Genomic DNA, 20,049 nt, shown 5'->3' with positions numbered 1-20,049 from the left:
CTCAAATTAAATCTGTCAGTCTGCACTTTAACCCTCATTGTCAATATATAATTTCAATTCCAAAGTGCTTGAGTACAGAGCCAAAACAACAACTAAATTGTCACTGTCTCAATACTTTTGGAGTTCACTGTATTTATTCTGAAAACAATTGTATTTCTGAAGAGTCAGATTGAAATATTTTACCAGAAACTATCATTCTAAACGCCCTTCTGAACCAACTGTAAAAGAATGCATACACCATGGGATTAATAGTTGAATTCAAATAGCCAATCCATATAAGTGTTTCAAACAAAACGGGTGGGGTAGAGTAACTAATAAAAGGATCAATACAGTTGACGCCAAAAAAGGGTGTCCAGAATGATAGAAATACCCCCATAATGATAGCAAGTGTTTTGGTGGCCTTCCTCTGTGATTTGCCTACACAGTTCTGATTGGTTGTACCCTGAATTGAGCGTGCCTGTCTCCGTGCTATAAGGAAAATCTTTAGGTAGATGCTAAGCATCCCTACTCCTGGGATGTAGAATGAGATCACCGAAGCCACAATACTTGACACTTTGTTTTGAAACAAAATACATCCTCCCTCACAGGCAATGTTTTTATAGTAAAAATCCTCAATGCCCCAAATATTGAGCTCCAGAAATATCATACAAAACCCTACTATGGCAGAAACAGTCCAGGTGACCAACATCATAATCAGAACAACGTGAACAGTTATTTTAGTTCTATAAAGGAGAGGGTGACACACTGCATAATACCGGTCAATAGAAATAAAACACAAATTAAGAATGGATGTATTGCACAACATAACATCAGTGCTGGTGTAGATTTTACAGAATAAATCTCCAAAATACCAGCAGCTTTCCACTGAATATACCATTCTGGGAGGCATCACTAAAACCCCCAAGAGGAGGTCTGACACAGCCAGAGAGAGGATGAGGTAGTTGGTTGGGGTGTGGAGCTGTTTGAAGTGAATGATGGGGATGATTACAAGAAGGTTGCCACACACTGTGAGAACAGACATTGAGCCAAGGAAGAGATAAAGTAATACTCTTATTGTTGGAGGAAAGATTGATCTTTTGCAAGACCCATTCACTGATTCAAAACATAGAAGTATATTCTCAAAATATCAGCCTTGCTTAGACTGATTCCTAGTTCCATGGTCGTGGTTGAAAGAATCTTATCTGAAATAAAAAATATACATTATTGTCACATTATTTATTACTATAGATTTAAAGATCAATTACAGAATATTAGTTGGAAATAATTACATTATGCATGGTTTAATTTAAAATGTAAAAGCTATGTTTTTCGACACAGTATGGTGTCACTTAGTTTAATTTATTAAATTATTGTTGCTTATTCATATGAAATATTTTCACAAATACCCAGAGACATGTTTTTTCCATTTCAAAAGGTGTGACATACAATGTAAGTGTTTCCAATTCAGCAAGTATGATTTGTTTTCATGGTGCTTCATCATACCTTACCTCTCAGCGATGCAGATGGTGATGCATCACATGTGAATCCCTTTTCCTGGTCACAATGTGATACAAAAATCGGAACTTGAATGTCATGCTTTTGTACCCATAGTCTATTACCATAATGATGATTACAATATCCTTTTGACCAATCAGACATCGCTACATTCAACTCTACAGGGCACTAAAGCTGATGATGTCATATGGTTGTAACCTCTCACCTCAGCAGCACCATTGAGGATAATTGTTAAACCTTGACAAGTATCATGCCATTTTATAAAGGACTCAAATTCAGATTTTCAGTTAAACACTGTTACACAAAAAGAAACAGCCACATTTTGAGAGCAGTATAATGTGCAAAAGATATTTCTCAAATGCTTCAATTCAGTTCTATTTAGTTTTACTGGGGAGGTCGGGTAATGTAATTATGTGCACTAGCACAAAACACCACATCTGTCATTTTAGTCTATCAATGTGTCTATGGAGCCCCACAATGTAATACATAAAATATTCTGACTTCCCAGGCAGTATATGGGATGCAAGGAATTTATCCAGGTCACTGACATTTGCCTTTTAAGATAGTATGCCATAGGAGTACAATGCAGCAATGGCCCAACCGCAAAAACCATGAGCCATGCAATTGGTATAGTAATATTGGTGGAATAGTGAAGTAGATTGTACACAGCCTCATATCGATCTATGGCAATGAAGACCAGGTGAAAAATTGAAACATATGGTGCCAGAGACAGTATAAACATGTGAGTTAGCGTGTGGAGCTAATTTATTTGAAGCAAAGGAGGCATGGTGCAGGAGGCATTAGATCCTGAGTAACCTAGACCGACGGCCACGCATTTTGGACGTCTTTATTTGGTCTTTTTGGTGCGATCTGGACCGGCATTGATTTCAACGTCCACGGATATCTATATTTAGATTTTGGTCATTCATCAGACGCTGTTATCCAAAGTGACTTACAGTCAGTGCATTCGACAAAGGTAGATACAGTGCCTTGCAAAAGTATTTCCTATTTTGTTTCATTACAACAATGATAGATGGCGCAAAAAAGTTTCAGTCTTCCAGAGATTTGAGACTGGACGGAGGTTCACCTTCCAGCAGGACAATGACCCTAAGCATACTGCTAAAGCAACACTCGAGTGGTTTAAGGGGAAACATTTAAATGTCTTGGAATGGCCTAGTCAAAGCCCAGACCTCAATCCAATTGAGAATCTGTGGTATGACTTAAAGATTGCTGTACAACATCGGAACCCATCCAACTTGAAGGAGCTGGAGCAGTTTTGCCTTGATATATGGGCAAAAATCCCAGTGGCTAGATGTGCCAAGCTTATAGACCAGGGGTGTCAAACGTCCGGCCAGGGGCCGAGATCAGGCCCCTAAACGGGTTTAATCCGGCCCGCGAGATGATTAAAAAATATATATTGTAAAGTATAAAAATGCGCTGCAATTTTTCAATAAAATAAACTGCTGTTCCAATTGCGTCCACTGGATGGCGCAATCGCAATTGTGTTAAGCAAACTGTTTATACCGGGGCAGAGCAAGTAGGTCAAGCACGTGCAGCCAATGAGCTACTTTGTTTTGCCCGCGATATTTATTACATCTTCTACTTTTAACATTATGTGCTTTGGCACCCTCATTGCCCCAATATGTCTCTGTCAAAAATTAGAAAAGTGGACGCAGAGTGCAGAGTGTTCCAAGAAAACTGGCCATTTTCATCCGCGGAGTTGATGACACATTGACCATCACCGAGGAGTTCGTGGAGTTGGTGCCGATGACAGATACAACGACAGCAGCTGATATTTTACCGCACTCGTCGGCGCTGGACAGGGTTGGAGTGGACTGGTCCCGCGCTGTCAGCCTGGCTACAGATGGTGCGCCCTCAATGATCGGGAAAAAAAGCAGGCGTTGTGACAAAGTTCAGAGAGAAAGTGCAATCTGCAAATGGAGGATGTGATTTTTGACTTTTCACTGTATTTTGCACCAGGAGGCTTTGTGTTGCAAGTCATTAAAGATGGATAACGTCATGAAGGTGGTCATCCAAACTGTTAATTTCATCCGATCCAGAAGCCTGAATCACCATCAGTTTGACAGCCTTCTCAGAGAGAAAGACCACATCTATGGCCTGCCATACCACACTGAGGTAAGATGGTTAAGCCGAGGTGCTGTGCTGAGGCGTTTCTTTGATTTACGAGAAGAAATTGAACAGTTCATGGAAGAAAAGGGCAAACCAGTGTTAGAATTTCATTCCGCGAGAATGGATGCAGGACCTTGCATTTATGGTGGATGTTACAGAGCACCTGAATAACTTGAACAAACAGCTGCAAGGGCGCAACAAAGTTGTCATGCAGTATTATGACAGCATACGTTCTTTCAAGTTGAAGCTATCATTGTGGGAGACGCAACTTGCCGGTGGTGATGCAGCTCACTTCCCCTGTCTGAAAAATGTGTGCACGACCCAACATGTGGCAGACATGAAGCGGTTCAAAGATAAAATAACGGGACTGTTACGGAGTTTGAGCAACGCTTTCAGATTTATGTTTATATGTTTTTATGTTGATGTGCTATTGTTTTTAATTGTTTTTATTTTATTTGTATATTTAACCTATTCTTGACTCTGTGGTTCTTGCACTTGTTTGGGGAACAGGATTTCATTATTTTTATCTACATTTCTGCCTGAGAAATGACACCCTGATATAGTTCTGTGATCTGTGATATACTTCTGTGAATCACTGAGGCATTGTGTGTTTGTGTGTTCTTTGTCCTCAGAACTTTCAAATAACTTGAGGTGTTTTATGATTAATAGTGATGTTGTGCTTTTGGACACTGTCCTCAGGCTCCAGCTTTATGTTTATATGTTTTTATGTTGATGTGCTATTGTTTTTAATTGATTTTATTTTATTTGTATATTTAACCTATTCTTGACTCTGTGGTTCTTGCACTTGTTTGGGGAACAGGATTTCATTATTTTTTATCTACATTTCTGCCTGAGAAATGACACCCTGATATGTTCCACGAACAGCGCTGGAGAAGATGGCTGCCGTTTTACAGCCCTCTAACCAATTGTACTATTATGTGTGTTTTTCCGCGTTATTTGTAATTTATTTTGTACATAATGTTTCTGCCATCGTCTCTTATAACCAAAAAGAGCTTCTGGATATCAGGACAGTGATTACTCACCTCGCATTGGACGAAGATTTTTTTTCAACGAGGCGGTCGCAAAGGATATCCTACAGACACCCGACAAGGCCCAGATCCCCGTCATTCGCGTGAGGAAGAGACGGAGATATCGCGGGACGCAGATCCGGTGCCTTGTAAGATCCGACGGCGAGCGAGTAAACTGCCTCTCCCCATCAATCCTATTAGCCAACGTTCAATCTTTTGAGAATAAAATGGACGATTTAAGATTACGGTTATCCTACCAACGGGACATTAAAAACTGTAATATCTTATGTTTCATGGAGTCGTGGCTGAACGACAACAATGATAACATTCAGCTAGCAGGCTATACGCTACATCGGCAGGACAGAACGTCTGACTCTGGTAAGACAAGGGGTGGCGGTCTCTGTATATTTGTAAACAACAGCTGGTGCACAAAATCAAATACTAAGGAAGTCTCGAGGTTTTGCTCGCCTGAGGTAGAGCGTCTGCTAAATGACGTAAATGTGCCCTTGAGCAAGGCACTTAACCCTAATTGCTCCTGTAAGTCGCTCTGGATAAGAGCGTCTGCTAAATGACTAAAATGTAAAATGTAAATGTAGAGTATCTTATGATAAGCTGTAGACCACACTATTTACCAAGAGAGTTTTCATCTATATTTTTCATAGCTGTCTATTTACCACCACAAACCAATGCTGGCATTAAGATTGCACTGAATGAGTTGTACAAGGCCATTAATCAACAGGAAAACGCTCATCCAGATGCAGCGCTCCTAGTGGCCGGGGACTTTAATGCAGGGAAACTTAAATCCGTTCTACCTAATTTCTACCAGCATGTTAAATGTGCAACCAGAGGGAAAAAAACTCTAGACCACCTTTACTCCACACACAGAGACGCATACAAAGCTCTCCCTCGCCCTCCATTTGGCAAATCTGACCATAACTCTATCCTCCTGATTCCTGCTTATAAGCAAAAACTGAAGCAGGAAGCACCAGTGATTCGGTTAATAAAAAAGTGGTCAGATGACGCAGATGCTAAGCTACAGGACTGTTTTGCTAGCACAGACTGGAACATGTTCGGGATTCTTCAGACAGCATTGAGGGAGTACACCACATCAGTCACTGGCTTCATCAATAAGTGCATCGATGATGTCGTCCCCACAGTGACCGTACGTACATACCCCAACCAGAAGCCATGGATTACAGGAAACATCCGCACTGAGCTAAAGGGTAGAGCTGCCGCTTTCAAGGAACGGGACTCTAACCCGGACGCTTATAAGAAATCCCGCTATGACCTCCGGCGAACCATCAAACAGGCAAAGAGTCAATACAGGTCTAAGATTGAATCATACTACACTGGCTCTGACGCTCGCCGGATGTGGCAGGGCTTGAAAACTATTACAGACTACAAAGGGAAGCACAGCCGCGAGCTGCCCAGTGACACAAGCCTACCAGACGAGGCTAAACCACTTCTATGCTCGCTTCGAGGCAAGCAACACTGAAGCATGCATGAGAGCACCAGCTGTTCCGGATGACTATGTGATCACGCTCTCCGTAGCCGATGTGAGTAAGACTTTTAAGCAGGTCAACATTCACAAGGCCGCAGGGCCAGACGGATTACCAGGACGTGTACTCAAGCATGTGCTGACCAACTGGCAAGTGTCTTCACTGACATTTTCAACATGTCCCTGACTGAGTCTGTAATACCAACATGTTTCAAGCAGACCACCATAGTCCCCGTGCCCAAGAACTCTAAGATAACCTGCCTAAATGACTACCGACCCGTAGCACTGACGTCTGTAGCCATGAAGTGCTTTGAAAGACTGGTCATGGCTCACATCAACAGCATAATCCCAGAAACCCTAGACCCACTCCAATTTGCATACCGCCCCAACAGATCCACAGATGATGCAATCTCTATCGCACTCCACACTGCCCTTTCCCACCTGGACAAGAGGAACACCTACGTGAGAATGCTATTCATTGACTACAGCTCAGCATTCAACACCATAGTGCCCTCTAAGCTCATCACTAAGCTAAGGATCCTGGGACTAAACACCTCCCTCTGCAACTGGATCCTGGACTTCCTGACGGGCCGCCCCCAGGTGGTAAGGGTAGGTAACAACACATCTGCCACACTGATCCTCAACACGGGGCCCCCTCAGGGGTGCGTGCTCAGTCCCCTCCCTGTACTCTCTGTTCACCCATGACTGCATGGCCAGGCACGACTCCAACACCATCATTAAGTTTGCCGACGACACACACAGTGGTAGGCCTGATCACCGACAACGATGAGACAGCCTAAGGGAGGAGGTCAGAGATCTGGCCGTGTGGTGCCAGGACAACAACCTCTCCCTCAACGTGACCAAGACAAAGGAGATGATTGTGGACTACAGGAAAAAAAAGAGGACTGAGCACGCCCCATTCTCATCGACGGGGCTGTAGTGGAACAGGTTGAGAGCTTCAAGTTCCTTGGTGTCCACATCACCAACGAACTATCATGGTCCAAACACACCAAGACAGTCGTGAAGAGGGCACGACAAAGCCTATTCCCCCCTCAGGAGACTAAAAAGATTTGGCATGGGTCCTCAGATCCTCAAAAAATTCTACAGCTGCACCATCGAGAGCATCCTGACTGGTTGCATCACCACCTGGTATGGCAACTGCTTGGCCTCTGACCGCAAGGCACTACAGAGGGTAGTGCGTACGGCCCAGTACATCACTGGGGCAAAGCTCCCTGCCATCCAGGACCTCTATACCAGGCGGTGTCAGAGGAAGGCCCTCAAAATTGTCAAAGACTCCAGCCACCCTAGTCATAGACTGTTCTCTCTGCTACCGCACGGCAAGCGGTACCGGAGTGCCAAGTCTAGGTCCAAAAGACTTCTCAACAGCTTCTACCCCCAAGCCATAAGACTCCTGAACAGCTAATCATGGCTACCCGGACTATTTGCACTGCCCCCCACCCCATCCTTTTTACGCTGCTGCTACTCTGTTAAGTATTTATGCATAGTCACTTTAACTCTACCCACATGTACATATTACCTCAACTACCTCAACTAGCCGGTGCCCCCCACTATTGACTCTGCAACTGGGTACCCCCCTGTATATATAGCCTCCTACTGTCACTTTATTTTACTGTATATATAGCCTCCCCTACTGTCACTTTATTTTACTTCTGCTCTTTTTTCTCAACACTTTTTTTGTTGTTGTTTTATTCTTACTTTTTTTGTTTAAAATAAATGCACTGTTGGTTAAGGGCTGTAAGTAAGCATTTCACTGTAATGTCTGCACCTGTTGTATTCGGCGCATGTGACCAATAAAATTTGATTTGATTTGATTTGAGTTCTGTGATCTGTGATATACTTCTGTGAATCACTGAGGCATTGTGTGTTTGTGTGTTCTTTGTCCTTTCAAATAACTTGAGGTGTTTAATGATTAATAGTGATGTTGTGCTTTTGGACACTGTCCTCAGGCTCCAGCTTTATGTTTATATGTTTTTCTGTTGATGTGCTATTGTTTTTAATTGATTTTATTTTATTTGTATATTTAACCTATTCTTGACTCTGTGGTTCTTGCACTTGTTTGGGGAACAGGATTTCATTATTTTTATCTACATTTCTGCCTGAGAAATGACACCATGATATAGTTCTGTGATCTGTGAAACAGTTCTGTTAATCACTGAGGCATTGTGTGTTTGTGTGTTCTTTTTCTTTAAAATTTTCAAATAAACTTGACGTGTTTTATGATTAATAGTGATGTTGTGCTTGTACTATTTTGGACACACTGTCCTCAGGCTCCAGCTTTATGTTGTGTGTTGATCGTATTAAAACAAAGAAAACAATCTGAAGTTGTTGTTTTTAAGTTATATATACCATGATTTTTACGGTCCGGCCCACTTGGGAAAATATTTTCCTCCATGTGGCCCCTGAGCTAAAATGAGTTTGACACCCCTGGACTAGACTAAACTTCATGATCATTACACAGGCGCACCTTGTGCTGCGGACAATAAAAGGCCACTTTAAAATGTGCAAAATAGTCAGTAACACAGAAAACATTACACATTATCAAAACAAATCATCTTTATTTCAATAATATCACGTAAGTGCAAACATGTTTTCACCATGCCATTTAGACAACATAATTTCATCAGCTGGAGTTGCAAAACAATGAATCAAAAAACTGAAAGGATACTACATCCACAGAGATCCTATAAAAATCTGTAAGACTACATCCACTCGAGGCCACTAGCGATGTGTTACCGTCTCTGCTCCCTATGTACTGTAGGTATGTATGCGTGCGTGTATGTGTGTATGTATGTATGTATGTATGTAAAGATATGGGAGAGGAGAGGGTAACTCCTACTAGTGGACGTGGGTTGATTTAATGTTTTGGGGCCAACTGGATTGTACTTGTTTTTTAAAACTACACACCTGTGTCTGATATGGTTTAATAAAGAACTGAGAGCAAGGCACATATTTGTCACACTTCTTTGTCAGTACTGATTTTAGACATACAGTGAGCTCCAAAAGTATTGGGACAGTGACACATGTCTTGTTGTTTTGGCTCTGCACTCCAGCACTTTGGATTTGAAATGATACAATGACTATGAGGTTAAAGTGCACACTGACAGATTTAATTTGAGGGTATTTTCATCCATATGGGGTGACCCGTTTAGAAATTGCAGAACTTTTTGTACATAGTCCCCACATTTTAGGGGACAAATTCACTTATATGTGTATTAAAGTAGTAAAAAGTTAGGTTTTTGGTCTCATATTCATAGCACGCAATGACTAAATTGCTTGTGATTCTACAAATTTGTGGATGCATTTGCTGTTTTTTTCAGTTGTGTTTCAGATTATTTTGTGCCCAATAGAAATGAGTGGTAAATAAGGTATTGTGTCATTTTGGAGTCACTTTTATTGTAAATAAGAATAGAATATGTTTCTAAACACTTCTACATTAATGTGGATGCTACCATGATTATGGATAATCCTGAATGATTCGTGAAAAATGATGTGAGAAAGTTACAGACGCACAAATATCATACCCCCAAGACATGCTAACCTCTCACCATTACAATAACAGGGGAGGTTAGCATGTCTTGGGGGTATGATATTTGTGCGTCTGTAACTTTCTCACTCATAATTTTTCACGAATCATTCAGTATTATCCGTAATCATGGTAGCATCCACATTAATGTAGAAGTGTTTAGAAACACATTATATTCTTATTTACAGTGAAAGTGACTTCAAAATTACACAATACATTATTTACCATTTATTTATATTGGTAGAATTTGTACAGTCACAAGCTGGATGTAGTCATTGCGTGCTATGAATATGAGACCAAGAACCTAACTTTTTACTACTTTTATACACATATAAGTGAATTCGTCCCAATACTTTTGGTCCCCTAAAATGGGGGGAATATGCACATGTGCTGTAAAGTGCTGTAATTTCTAAATATTCCCCCAATATGGATGAAAATACCCTCAAATTAAATCTGTCAGTCTGAACTTTAACCTCATAGTCATTGTATCATTTCAAATCCAAAGTAATGGAGTACAGAGCCAAACAAAATTGTCACTGTCTCAATACTTTTGGAGCTCACTGTATTTATTCTGAAAACAATTGTATTTCTGAAGAGTCAGGTTGAAATATTTTACCAGAAATGATCATTCTAAACGCCCTCCTGAACCAACTGTAAAAGAATGCATACACCATGGGATTAATAGTTGAATTCAAATAGGCAATCCATATAAGTGTTTCAAACAAAACGGGTGGGGTAGAGTAACTAATAAAAGGATCAATGCAGTTGACGACAAAAAAGGGTGTCGAGAATGATAGAAATACCCCCATAATGATAGCAAGTGTTTTGGTGGCCTTCCTCTGTGATTTGCCTACAGAGTTCTGATTGGTTGTACCCTGAATTGAGCGTGCCTGTCTCCGTGCTATAAGGAAGATCTTTAGGTAGATGCTAAGCAACCCTACTCCTGGGATGTAGAACGAGAGAACTGAAGACGCAGTACTCGATGCTTTGTTTTGAAACAAAATACATCCTCCCTCACAGGCAAAATATTTATAGTAAAACTCCTCCATGCCCCAAATACTGAGCTCCAGAAATACTATAGAAAACACTACTATAGCAGAACCAATCCAGGTGACCAGCATCATAATCAGAACAACGTGAACAGTTATTTTAGTTCTATAAAGGAGAGGGCGACACACTGCATAATACCGGTCAATAGAAATAAAACACAAATTAAGAATGGATGTATTGCACAACATAATATCAATGCTGGTTTGGATTTTACAGAATAAATCTCCAAAATACCAGCAGCTTTCCACTGAATATACCATTCTGGGAGGCATCACTAAAACCCCCAAGAGGAGGTCTGACACAGCCAGAGAGAGGATGAGGTAGTTGGTTGGGGTGTGGAGCTGTTTGAAGTGAATGATGGGGATGATTACAAGAAGGTTGCCACACACTGTGAGAACAGACATTGAGCCAAGGAAGAGATAAAGTAATACTCGTATTGTTGGAGGAAAGATTGATCTTTGCAAGACCCATTCACTGATTCAAAACATAGAAGTATATTCTCAACAATATCAGCCTTGCTTAGACTGATTCCTAGTTCCATGGTCATGGTTGAAAGAATCTTATCTGAAATAAAAATATACATTATTGTCACATTATTTATTACTATAGATTTAAAGATCAATTACAGAATATTAGTTGGAAATAATTACATTATGCATGGTTTAATTTAAAATGTAAAAGCTATGTTTTTCGACACAGTATGGTGTCACTTAGTTTAATTTATTAAATTATTGTTGCTTATTCATATGAAATATTTTCACAAATACCCAGAGACATGTTTTTTCCATTTCAAAAGGTGTGACATACAATGTAAGTGTTTCCAATTCAGCAAGTATCATTTGTTTTCATGGTGCTTCATCATACCTTACCTCTCAGCGATGCAGATGGTGATGCATCACATGTGAATCCCTTTTCCCTGGTCACAATGTGATACAAAAATCGGAACTTGAATCTCATGCTTTTGTACCCATAGTCTATTACCATAATGATGATTACAATATCCTTTTGACCAATCAGACATCGCTACATTCAACTCTACAGGGCACTAAAGCTGATGATGTCATATGGTTGTAACCTCTCACCTCAGCAGCACCATTGAGGATAATTGTTAAACCTTGACAAGTATCATGCCATTTTATAAAGGACTCAAATTCAGATTTTCAGTTAAACACTGTTACACAAAAAGAAACAGCCACATTTTGAGAGCAGTATAATGTGCAAAAGATATTTCTCAAATGCTTCAATTCAGTTCTATTTAGTTTTACTGGGGGAGGTCTGGTAATGTAATTATGTGCACTAGCACAAAACACCACATCTGTCATTTTAGTCTATCAATGTGTCTATGGAGCCCCACAATGTAATAAATAAAAATATTCTGACTTCCCAGGCAGTATATGGGATGCAAGGAATTTATCCAGGTCACTGACATTTGCCTTTTAAGATAGTATGCCATAGGAGTACAATGCAGCAATGGCCCAACCGGCAAAAACCATGAGCCATGCAATTGGTATAGTAATCTTGGTGGAATAGTGAAGTAGATTGTACACAGCCTCATATCGTTCTATTGTCACGATCGTCGGGAACAGAGGACCAAGGCGCAGCGTGGAAGGTGAACATACTTTTATTTAATGATACACGAACAAAAACAACAAAACGATAACGTGACGTCCTTGGATCAAACACAACCTAATAGGAACAAGATCCCACAAACACTGTGGGAAAACTGGCTGCTTAAGTATGGTTCCCAATCAGAGACAACAAGCAACAGCTGATACACGTTGCCTCTGATTGAGAACCACACTGGCCAACATAGAAATACTAAACTAGAAACGAATCAAATGAAAACTCACACCCTGGCTCAACATACTAGAGTCCCCAGAGCCAGGGCGTGACATCTATGGCAATGAAGACCAGGTGAAAAATTGAAACAGATGGTGCCAGAGACAGTATAAACATGTGAGTTAGCGTGTGGAGCTAATTTATTTGAAGCAAAGGAGGCATGGTGCAGGGGGCATTAGATCCTGAGTAACCTAGGACCAACGGCGACATATTTTGGACGTCTTTATTTGGTATTTTTTGGTGCGATCTGGACCTGCATTGATTTCAACGTCCACGGATATCTATATTTAGATTTTGGTCATTCATCAGACGCTGTTATCCAAAGTGACTTACAGTCAGTGCATTCGACAAAGGTAGATACAGTGCCTTGCAAAAGTATTTCCTATTTTGTTGCATTACAACCTGTAATTTAACTGGATTTTTATTTGGATTTCATGTAATGGACATACACAAAATAGTCCAAATTGGTGAAGTGAAATGAAAAAAATACCTTGTTTCAAAAAATTCAAAAAATAAATAACGAAAAGTGGTGTGTGCATATGTGTTCACCCCCTTTGCTATGAAGCTCCTAAATAAGATCTGGTGCAACCAATTAACTTCAGAAGTCACATAATTAGTTAAATAAAGTCCACCTGTGTGCAATCTAAGTGTCACATGATCTGTCACATGATCTCAGTATATATACACCTGTTCTGAAAGGCCCCAGAGTCTGCAACACCACTAAGCAAGGGGCACCACCAAGCAAGCGGCACAATGAAGACCAAGGAGCTCTCCAAACAGGTCAGGGACAAAGTTGTGGAGAAGTACAGATCAGGGTGGGTTATAAAAAAATATCTGAAACTTTGAACATCCCACGGAGCACCATTAAATCCATTATAAAAAAATGGAAAGAATATGGCACCACAACAAACCTGCCAAGAGAGTGCCGCCCACCAAAACTCACGGACCAGGCAAGGAGGGCATTAATCAGAGATGCAACAAAGAGACCAAAGATAACCCTGAAGGAGCTGCAAAGCTCCACAGCGGAGATTGGAGTATCTGTCCATAGGACCACTTTAAGCCATACACTCCACAGAACTGGGCTTTACGGAAGAGTGGCCAGAAAAAAGCCATGGCTTAAAGAAAAAAACAAGCAAACACGTTTGGTGTTCGCCAAAAGGCATGTGGGAGACTCCCCAAACATATAGAAGAAGGTACTCTGGTCAGATGAGACTAAAATTGAGCTTTTTGGCCATCAAGGAAAATGTCTGGCGCAAACCCAACACCTCTCATCACCCCGAGAACACCATCCCATCATGCTGTGGGGATGTTTTTAATCGGCAGGGACTGGGAAACTGGTCAGAATTGAAGGAATGATAGATGGCGCAAAAAAAAGGGAGTTTCAGTCTTCCAGTGATTTGAGACTGGGACGGAGGTTCACCTTCCAGCAGGACAATGACCCTAAGCATACTGCTAAAGCAACACTCGAGTGGTTTAAGGGGAAACATTTAAATGTCTTGGAATGGCCTAGTCAAAGCCCAGACCTCAATCCAATTGAGAATCTGTGGTATGACTTAAAGATTGCTGTACACCAGCGGAACCCATCCAACTTGAAGGAGCTGGAGCAGTTTTGCCTTGACGAATGGGCAAAAATCCCAGTGGCTAGATGTGCCAAGCTTATAGACCATACCCCAAGAGACTTGCAGCTGTAATTGCTGCAAAGGGTGGCTCTACAAAGTATTGACTTCCGGGGGGGGGAATAGTTATGCACACTCAAGTTTTCAGTTTTTTTGTCTTATTTCTTGTTTAATTCACAATAAAAAATATTTTGCATCTTCAAAGTGGTAGGCATGTTGTGTAAATCAAATGATACAAACCCCCCAAAAATAATTTTTAATTCCAGGATGTAAGGCAACAAAATAGGAAAAATGCCAAGGGGGGGTGAATACTTTCACAAGCCACTGTAAACAACAACATATCAGTCATAGCAAGAAAATATTATTTCTGTAACTGTTACTGAGAATGTTATTGTAAACTAAACTAAATTATAAACGCAACATGCAACAATTTCAACGATTTTACTGAGTTGCAGTTCATATAAGGAAATCAGTCAATTTAAATAAATGCATTTGGCCTAATCTATAGATTTCACATGACTGGGAATACAGATATGCATCTGTCACAGTTAACTTTAAAAAAAAGTAGGGGCATGGATCAGAAAACCAGTTAGTATCTGGTGTGACCACCATTTGCCTCATGCAGTGCGGCACATCTCCTTCACATATTGATCAGGCTGTTGTTTGTGGCCTGTAGAATGTTGTCCCACTCCTCTTCAATGGCTGTGTGAAGTTGCTGGATATTGGCGGGAACTTGAACATGCTGTCGTACAAGTCTATTCAGAGCATCCCAAACATGCCCAATGGGTGACATGTCTGGTGAGTATGCAGGCCATGGAAGAACTGGGACATTTTCAGCTTCCAGTAATTGTGTACAGATCCTTGCGACATTGGGCCGTGCATCATCATGCTGAAACATGAGGTGAATGGCACGACAATGGGCCTCAGGATCTTGTCACGGTATCTCTGTGCATTAAAATTGCCATCGATAATATGCAATTGTATTCGTTGCCCGTAGCTTATGCCTGCTCATACCATAACCTCACCACCACAATGGGGCACTTTGTTCACAATGTTGACATCAGCAAACCGCTCGCCCAAACGACGCCATCTGCCATCAGCTCAGTACAGTTGAAACTGGGATTCGTCCGTGAAGAGCACATTTATCCAGCGTGCCAGTGGCCATCAAAGGTGAACATTTGCCCACTGAAGTCGGTTAAGACGCCGAACTGCATTCAGGTCAAAATCCTGATGAGGATGACGAGCACGCAGATGAGCTTCCATGAGGCGGTTTCTGACAGTTTGGCATAAATTATTTGGTCGCGCAAACCCCGAGTTTCATCAGCTGTCCGGGTGGCTGGTCTCAGACAATCCCGCAGGTGAAGAAGCCGGATGTGGAGGGCTGGCGTGGTTACACGTGGTCTGCGGTTGTGAGGCCGGTTGGAAGTACTGCCAAATTCTCTAAAACAACGTTGGAGGCGGCTTATGGAGGAGAAATTAACATTCAATTCGCTGGCAACAGCTCTGGTGGACATTCCTGCAGTCAGCATGCAAATTGCACGCTTACTCAAAACTTGAGACATCTGTGGCATTGTGTTGTGTGACAAAACTGCACATTTTAGAGTGGCCTTTTATTGTCCCCAGCACAAGGTGCACCTGTGTAATGATCATGCTGTTTAATCAGCTTCTTGATATGCCACACCTGTCTGCCAAGATAATCCATCCACCTAAGGAGAAATGCTCACTAACAGGGATGTAAACAAATGTGTGTTTAAAATTTGAGCGAAATAAGTGCTTTGTGCGTGTGGAACATTTCTGGGAACTTTTATTTAAGTTCTTGAAACATGGGACCAGCACTTTACATGTTGCGTTTATATTTTTATTCAGTTTAGTTTAAGTGGTCTGTTGGTTAATGCTGTAGGTTGGAACACTTTGAACATCATCACTGCCAGTTTCGAAGCTTTTGAAAAAGCTAACATAAGTGCATGTGACAGATGGGAGCAATAATAGATATTACATGTTGCAATCTTTCAATTTGGCTCCTATTTTAAATGGATTTAAAAGTAATTGTGATATAATGCTTACTTCATTGAGAACGTATGAGCAGTTGAAATTTGGCCATATAATAAATGACCAAAAAATACATATTTTCTATGCTTGTAAATGTGACCGACCAGCTTAAAATTTGAAATTGTGTTTTTTACATTGGATAAAAGTAGAGACACAGAGCTTGATAATTGTATATCATACACTAGAGTTGAGGAACAATGGGAAAGTAATTCTGCTTTGAAAGTTGATAAACTTGTAACCTCACTTTTGAGAAAATGGCCTTTGAATGTTTGGTACACCTACTGGACACCTCTCTTTGTCTACACCCATTCAGCATCGTTCACACCCTCTTAAGCTTTAGCCCCACCCATTTCTTTAAGGGTTGATCCGGGTGTTCTGTCCTAACAACAGCAGACAAGCACCCAAGCTAACTGGCTAACATTGGCTAGCTTTCTCACTCTGACCATTTTACTCGCCCAAGCAGAGCTGGTTAGGCTAATTTTATGTTATCCAGAGCGTTGGTGACTGCAACTGTGCTGCTGGCAACAATTTACGCTTTTTTGCCAACGTTTACTGACACCGGCCATATTCAACGGATGTTGAGCATTCGTAAATTCGTCAGTTATTCTGCGCTCTGGCACACTCAGAAGAGAGTGCTCTGAAATCGTAGATAGCCAGAGCGAATTTACCAGCTACGTCTATCAACAGTTGTCACAGTTACATCATTAACATTTTATTAACATGGTTACTTGCATAGCGGAGTCTTTTGTTACGACATGTAGCAAGCTAGCTAGCTAAACAATGAACAATAATCCCAACTCATGATGTTACTACCCTGCATGAATCTGCAGGTAGCTAACAAACCAGGTTCAATGTTAGCTAGCTAACATTAGGCTATAACTAGCAAAGCAAATGGCTCTGAGATACGAAAAATATTACTACACAGATCATACACATAACGTTAGCTAGCTGACCTAACAACAGCAGTCAAGCACCCAAGCTAACTGGCTAATGTTGGCTAGCTTGCTAGCTACTTCCAGACACAAATGAGAGAACAGCTCACTCTGACCATTTTACTCGCCCTATTGAAATGGATACTTGCATAGTGGAGTCTTTTGTTAAGACATGTAGCTAGCTAGCTAAGCAATTAACCATAATCCCAACTAATGACGTTACTACCCTGCATTAATCTGCAGGTAGCTAACCAATCAGGCTCAATGTTAGCTAGCTAACATTAGGCTATAAATAGCAAAGCAAATGGCTCTGAGATACGAATAATATTATTACACAGATCGTACACGTAACGTTAGCTAGCGAGCGAGCCAGACAGCTAATGTTAGCTAGCTAGCTAACAGTACACTTTAACTTGAAAACGAGAGGATTATCTACACATACTGACCAGTTCAATTAGAAGGAAGCGTGGTACATGACAGACCAATCCGAACTCATCTCTCGGCATGTCCAGCCCACACATTCTCTCAGCCAACCATGGCTAGCGGGAAGGTTGCTGTCTTTTTCTGTGGCTATTCATATTTACAGATGGCATACAAGTTTGTTATTAAGGCACATGAAAGTTCAAATATTCCAGATTGCATTTCTGCCAAAAAACGCATTTTGATTTTGAAAAAAAAGTTTACGTTCAAATGACTTTACTGTGAAGTAGTGACACGCGACATACGCCTAGTTTCCTGAAACGAGTCACAAATGTCTATTCAACTTTCATTCAGAACCAAAAATGAACCTGATTTCAACGTCCGGAAAAACTTATTTTCACTTTTGATTCAGAACATAATATGAACCTAACTTTAAAGTCTGGAAAAGTACATATTTTAGACGGCTTTTCAACGTCATTTTGCTTATTGGGATGAGATATCGATCACTAAAAACAAAACAAAAAGACATTCAAGGTAGAGCTAATCACTAGCCGATATTTGTACATTTGAGCTGATTCAGCAGTAAGTACATCTCCCTTCACGTCGAAACGATGCTAAGACACAGGGTTGGGGAGTAACTGATTACATGTAATCAGTCACAGGTAATCTGATTACAAAAAAAGAACTATAATCAGTTACGTTACCAGCTAAAATATTGTAATCGGACTACAGATACTTATTGGATTACTTTTAAATTCAGAAAGGATGTTTGCGAAACAATACATTATGACAAGGCGCAAGTTTAAGTTTGTTCCACTTGAGCGAGTGACCACAAGTCAGACACCACTATGATAACACACCAAATGCATTTATTCTAATGCCTCTTGAGGTGAAAGTGTTCTAAATGTAACTGAAAGTAATCCGATTACATTGCTTAGTTTGGGTAATCCAAAAGTTACGTTACTGATTACATTTTTTTATAGATAACTAGTAACTGTAACTGATTACATTTAGAAAGTAACCTAGCCAACCACGTTAAGTCATTATGTTTGCACCACGGTAACCTCGTCCCCAGGCTATTGCGCACAGTTTATGTAAACCTGGTACATCAACGATTCAAAGTTGGTCTTAGTGGGAGTGACCATAGAATTCTATGGGATTGACCTTACTGAGTAAAGTATTTGTCATCATTTAATTTTAGCGAATCACACGACTGCGAGTCGTGGCTCTTTGCTTGTGGTGTGCTAGCGTACGGGGGAGGGTTAGGGAGAAGGTGTTGTGGGAGATGATTGGTTGGTAGATTAAGATGATTAATCCAATGCCTATGCGCCTGCAGTTTCTCCCTGTATTTCTGTATTGGCTAAAAAAGGCCAAGTTTGACGTATTGGTGCACCAGACTATTCGCGCATTTGGGCGTAAGTGTTTGGGAATGAGATTAGCACCCTGGTGACGAATGCGGGATGTGGCTTCAAAACATACCTCAATCCAGGGATGGAAGGTGTCGCTGTACTCCTAATTATCCCATTATCCGATGTGGAAAATTGAGAAGATTGAAATATTTATATATTTTAATTAAACTGCCTTTTTCGTCAGCATGCTAGGCTAGCTAATGCTAACGCAATCCATTGGATTCCACTACACTTCCAGTAGCTACTCACCCCAACGCTAGGTGTTGCATTTTCACGGAATCCAGTGGGCTGCTTTAGCATTAACTAGCCTAGCATAAACATATATGGGATACCAATAAAGGACACCCCCTGGTCACAACATCATTTTTGAACTGTTTAATATTCTGGCTGCTCCACAGCCAATGAAATGTTACATTTGAGTCATTTAGCAGACGCTCTTATACAGAGCGACTTACAGTTAGTCAGTGCATACATTATATTTTTCATACTGGCCCCCCGTGGGAATCGAACCCACAACCCTGGCGTTGCAAATACCATGCTCTACCAACTGAGCTACATCCCTGCCGGCCATTCCCTCCCCTACAATGGACAACGCTGAGCCAATTGTGCGCCGCCCCATGGGTCTCCCGGTCACGGCCAGCTACAACAGAGCCTGGATTCGAACCAGGATCTCTAGTGGCACAGCGCCTTAGACCACTGCGCCACTCGGGAGAAATCAGACAATTAGTCAGGTAAGACTCCTACTGTACGTTGTTCACTGTGTCTGATGAGTCCACATGATTCAGTTGCAACAGATATTCATCAATCATGGGCCCAGTTGTAATAAACAATGAGCAATGTAAGATTATCTTTAAATCTGAAATAGGAATCAAGCATTAAGCAAAGATCACTCTTTTTTTGTCTCAATTCAATCCATAACACTGAAGATCTGCTCTATAGAGCAATTTAAATGTAATTTCTGATTGAGCTGACATATAATCATAAGCCATTTAGCAGACGCTTTTATCCAAAGCGACTTACAGTCATGCGTGAATACATTT

The 20,049-nt window shown here is 41.0% G+C and overlaps 1 protein-coding gene and 1 pseudogene across 1 annotated transcript; both read right to left on the bottom strand.

Annotated features, from left to right (window-relative positions):
* Positions 1-133: 133 nt before the first annotated feature.
* LOC123482440 (trace amine-associated receptor 1-like) lies at positions 134-1,277 on the bottom strand. Its single transcript, XM_045210051.1, has 2 exons — positions 1,269-1,277; positions 134-1,117 (listed from the first exon to the last, which is right to left on the bottom strand). The coding sequence occupies exons 1-2, from the start codon at positions 1,275-1,277 to the stop codon at positions 134-136; spliced, it is 993 nt and encodes a 330-aa protein (XP_045065986.1).
* An 8,983-nt stretch (positions 1,278-10,260) lies between these two features.
* LOC121549164 lies at positions 10,261-11,285 on the bottom strand (annotated as a pseudogene).
* Between the last annotated feature and the right edge of the window lie 8,764 nt (positions 11,286-20,049).

Source organism: Coregonus clupeaformis, chromosome 33 (assembly GCF_020615455.1).
Source record: "Coregonus clupeaformis isolate EN_2021a chromosome 33, ASM2061545v1, whole genome shotgun sequence".
Lineage (NCBI taxonomy): Eukaryota > Metazoa > Chordata > Actinopteri > Salmoniformes > Salmonidae > Coregonus > Coregonus clupeaformis.
Note: the sequence above shows the minus strand (reverse complement) of the source record. Positions and strands in the feature narration are given on the sequence as shown.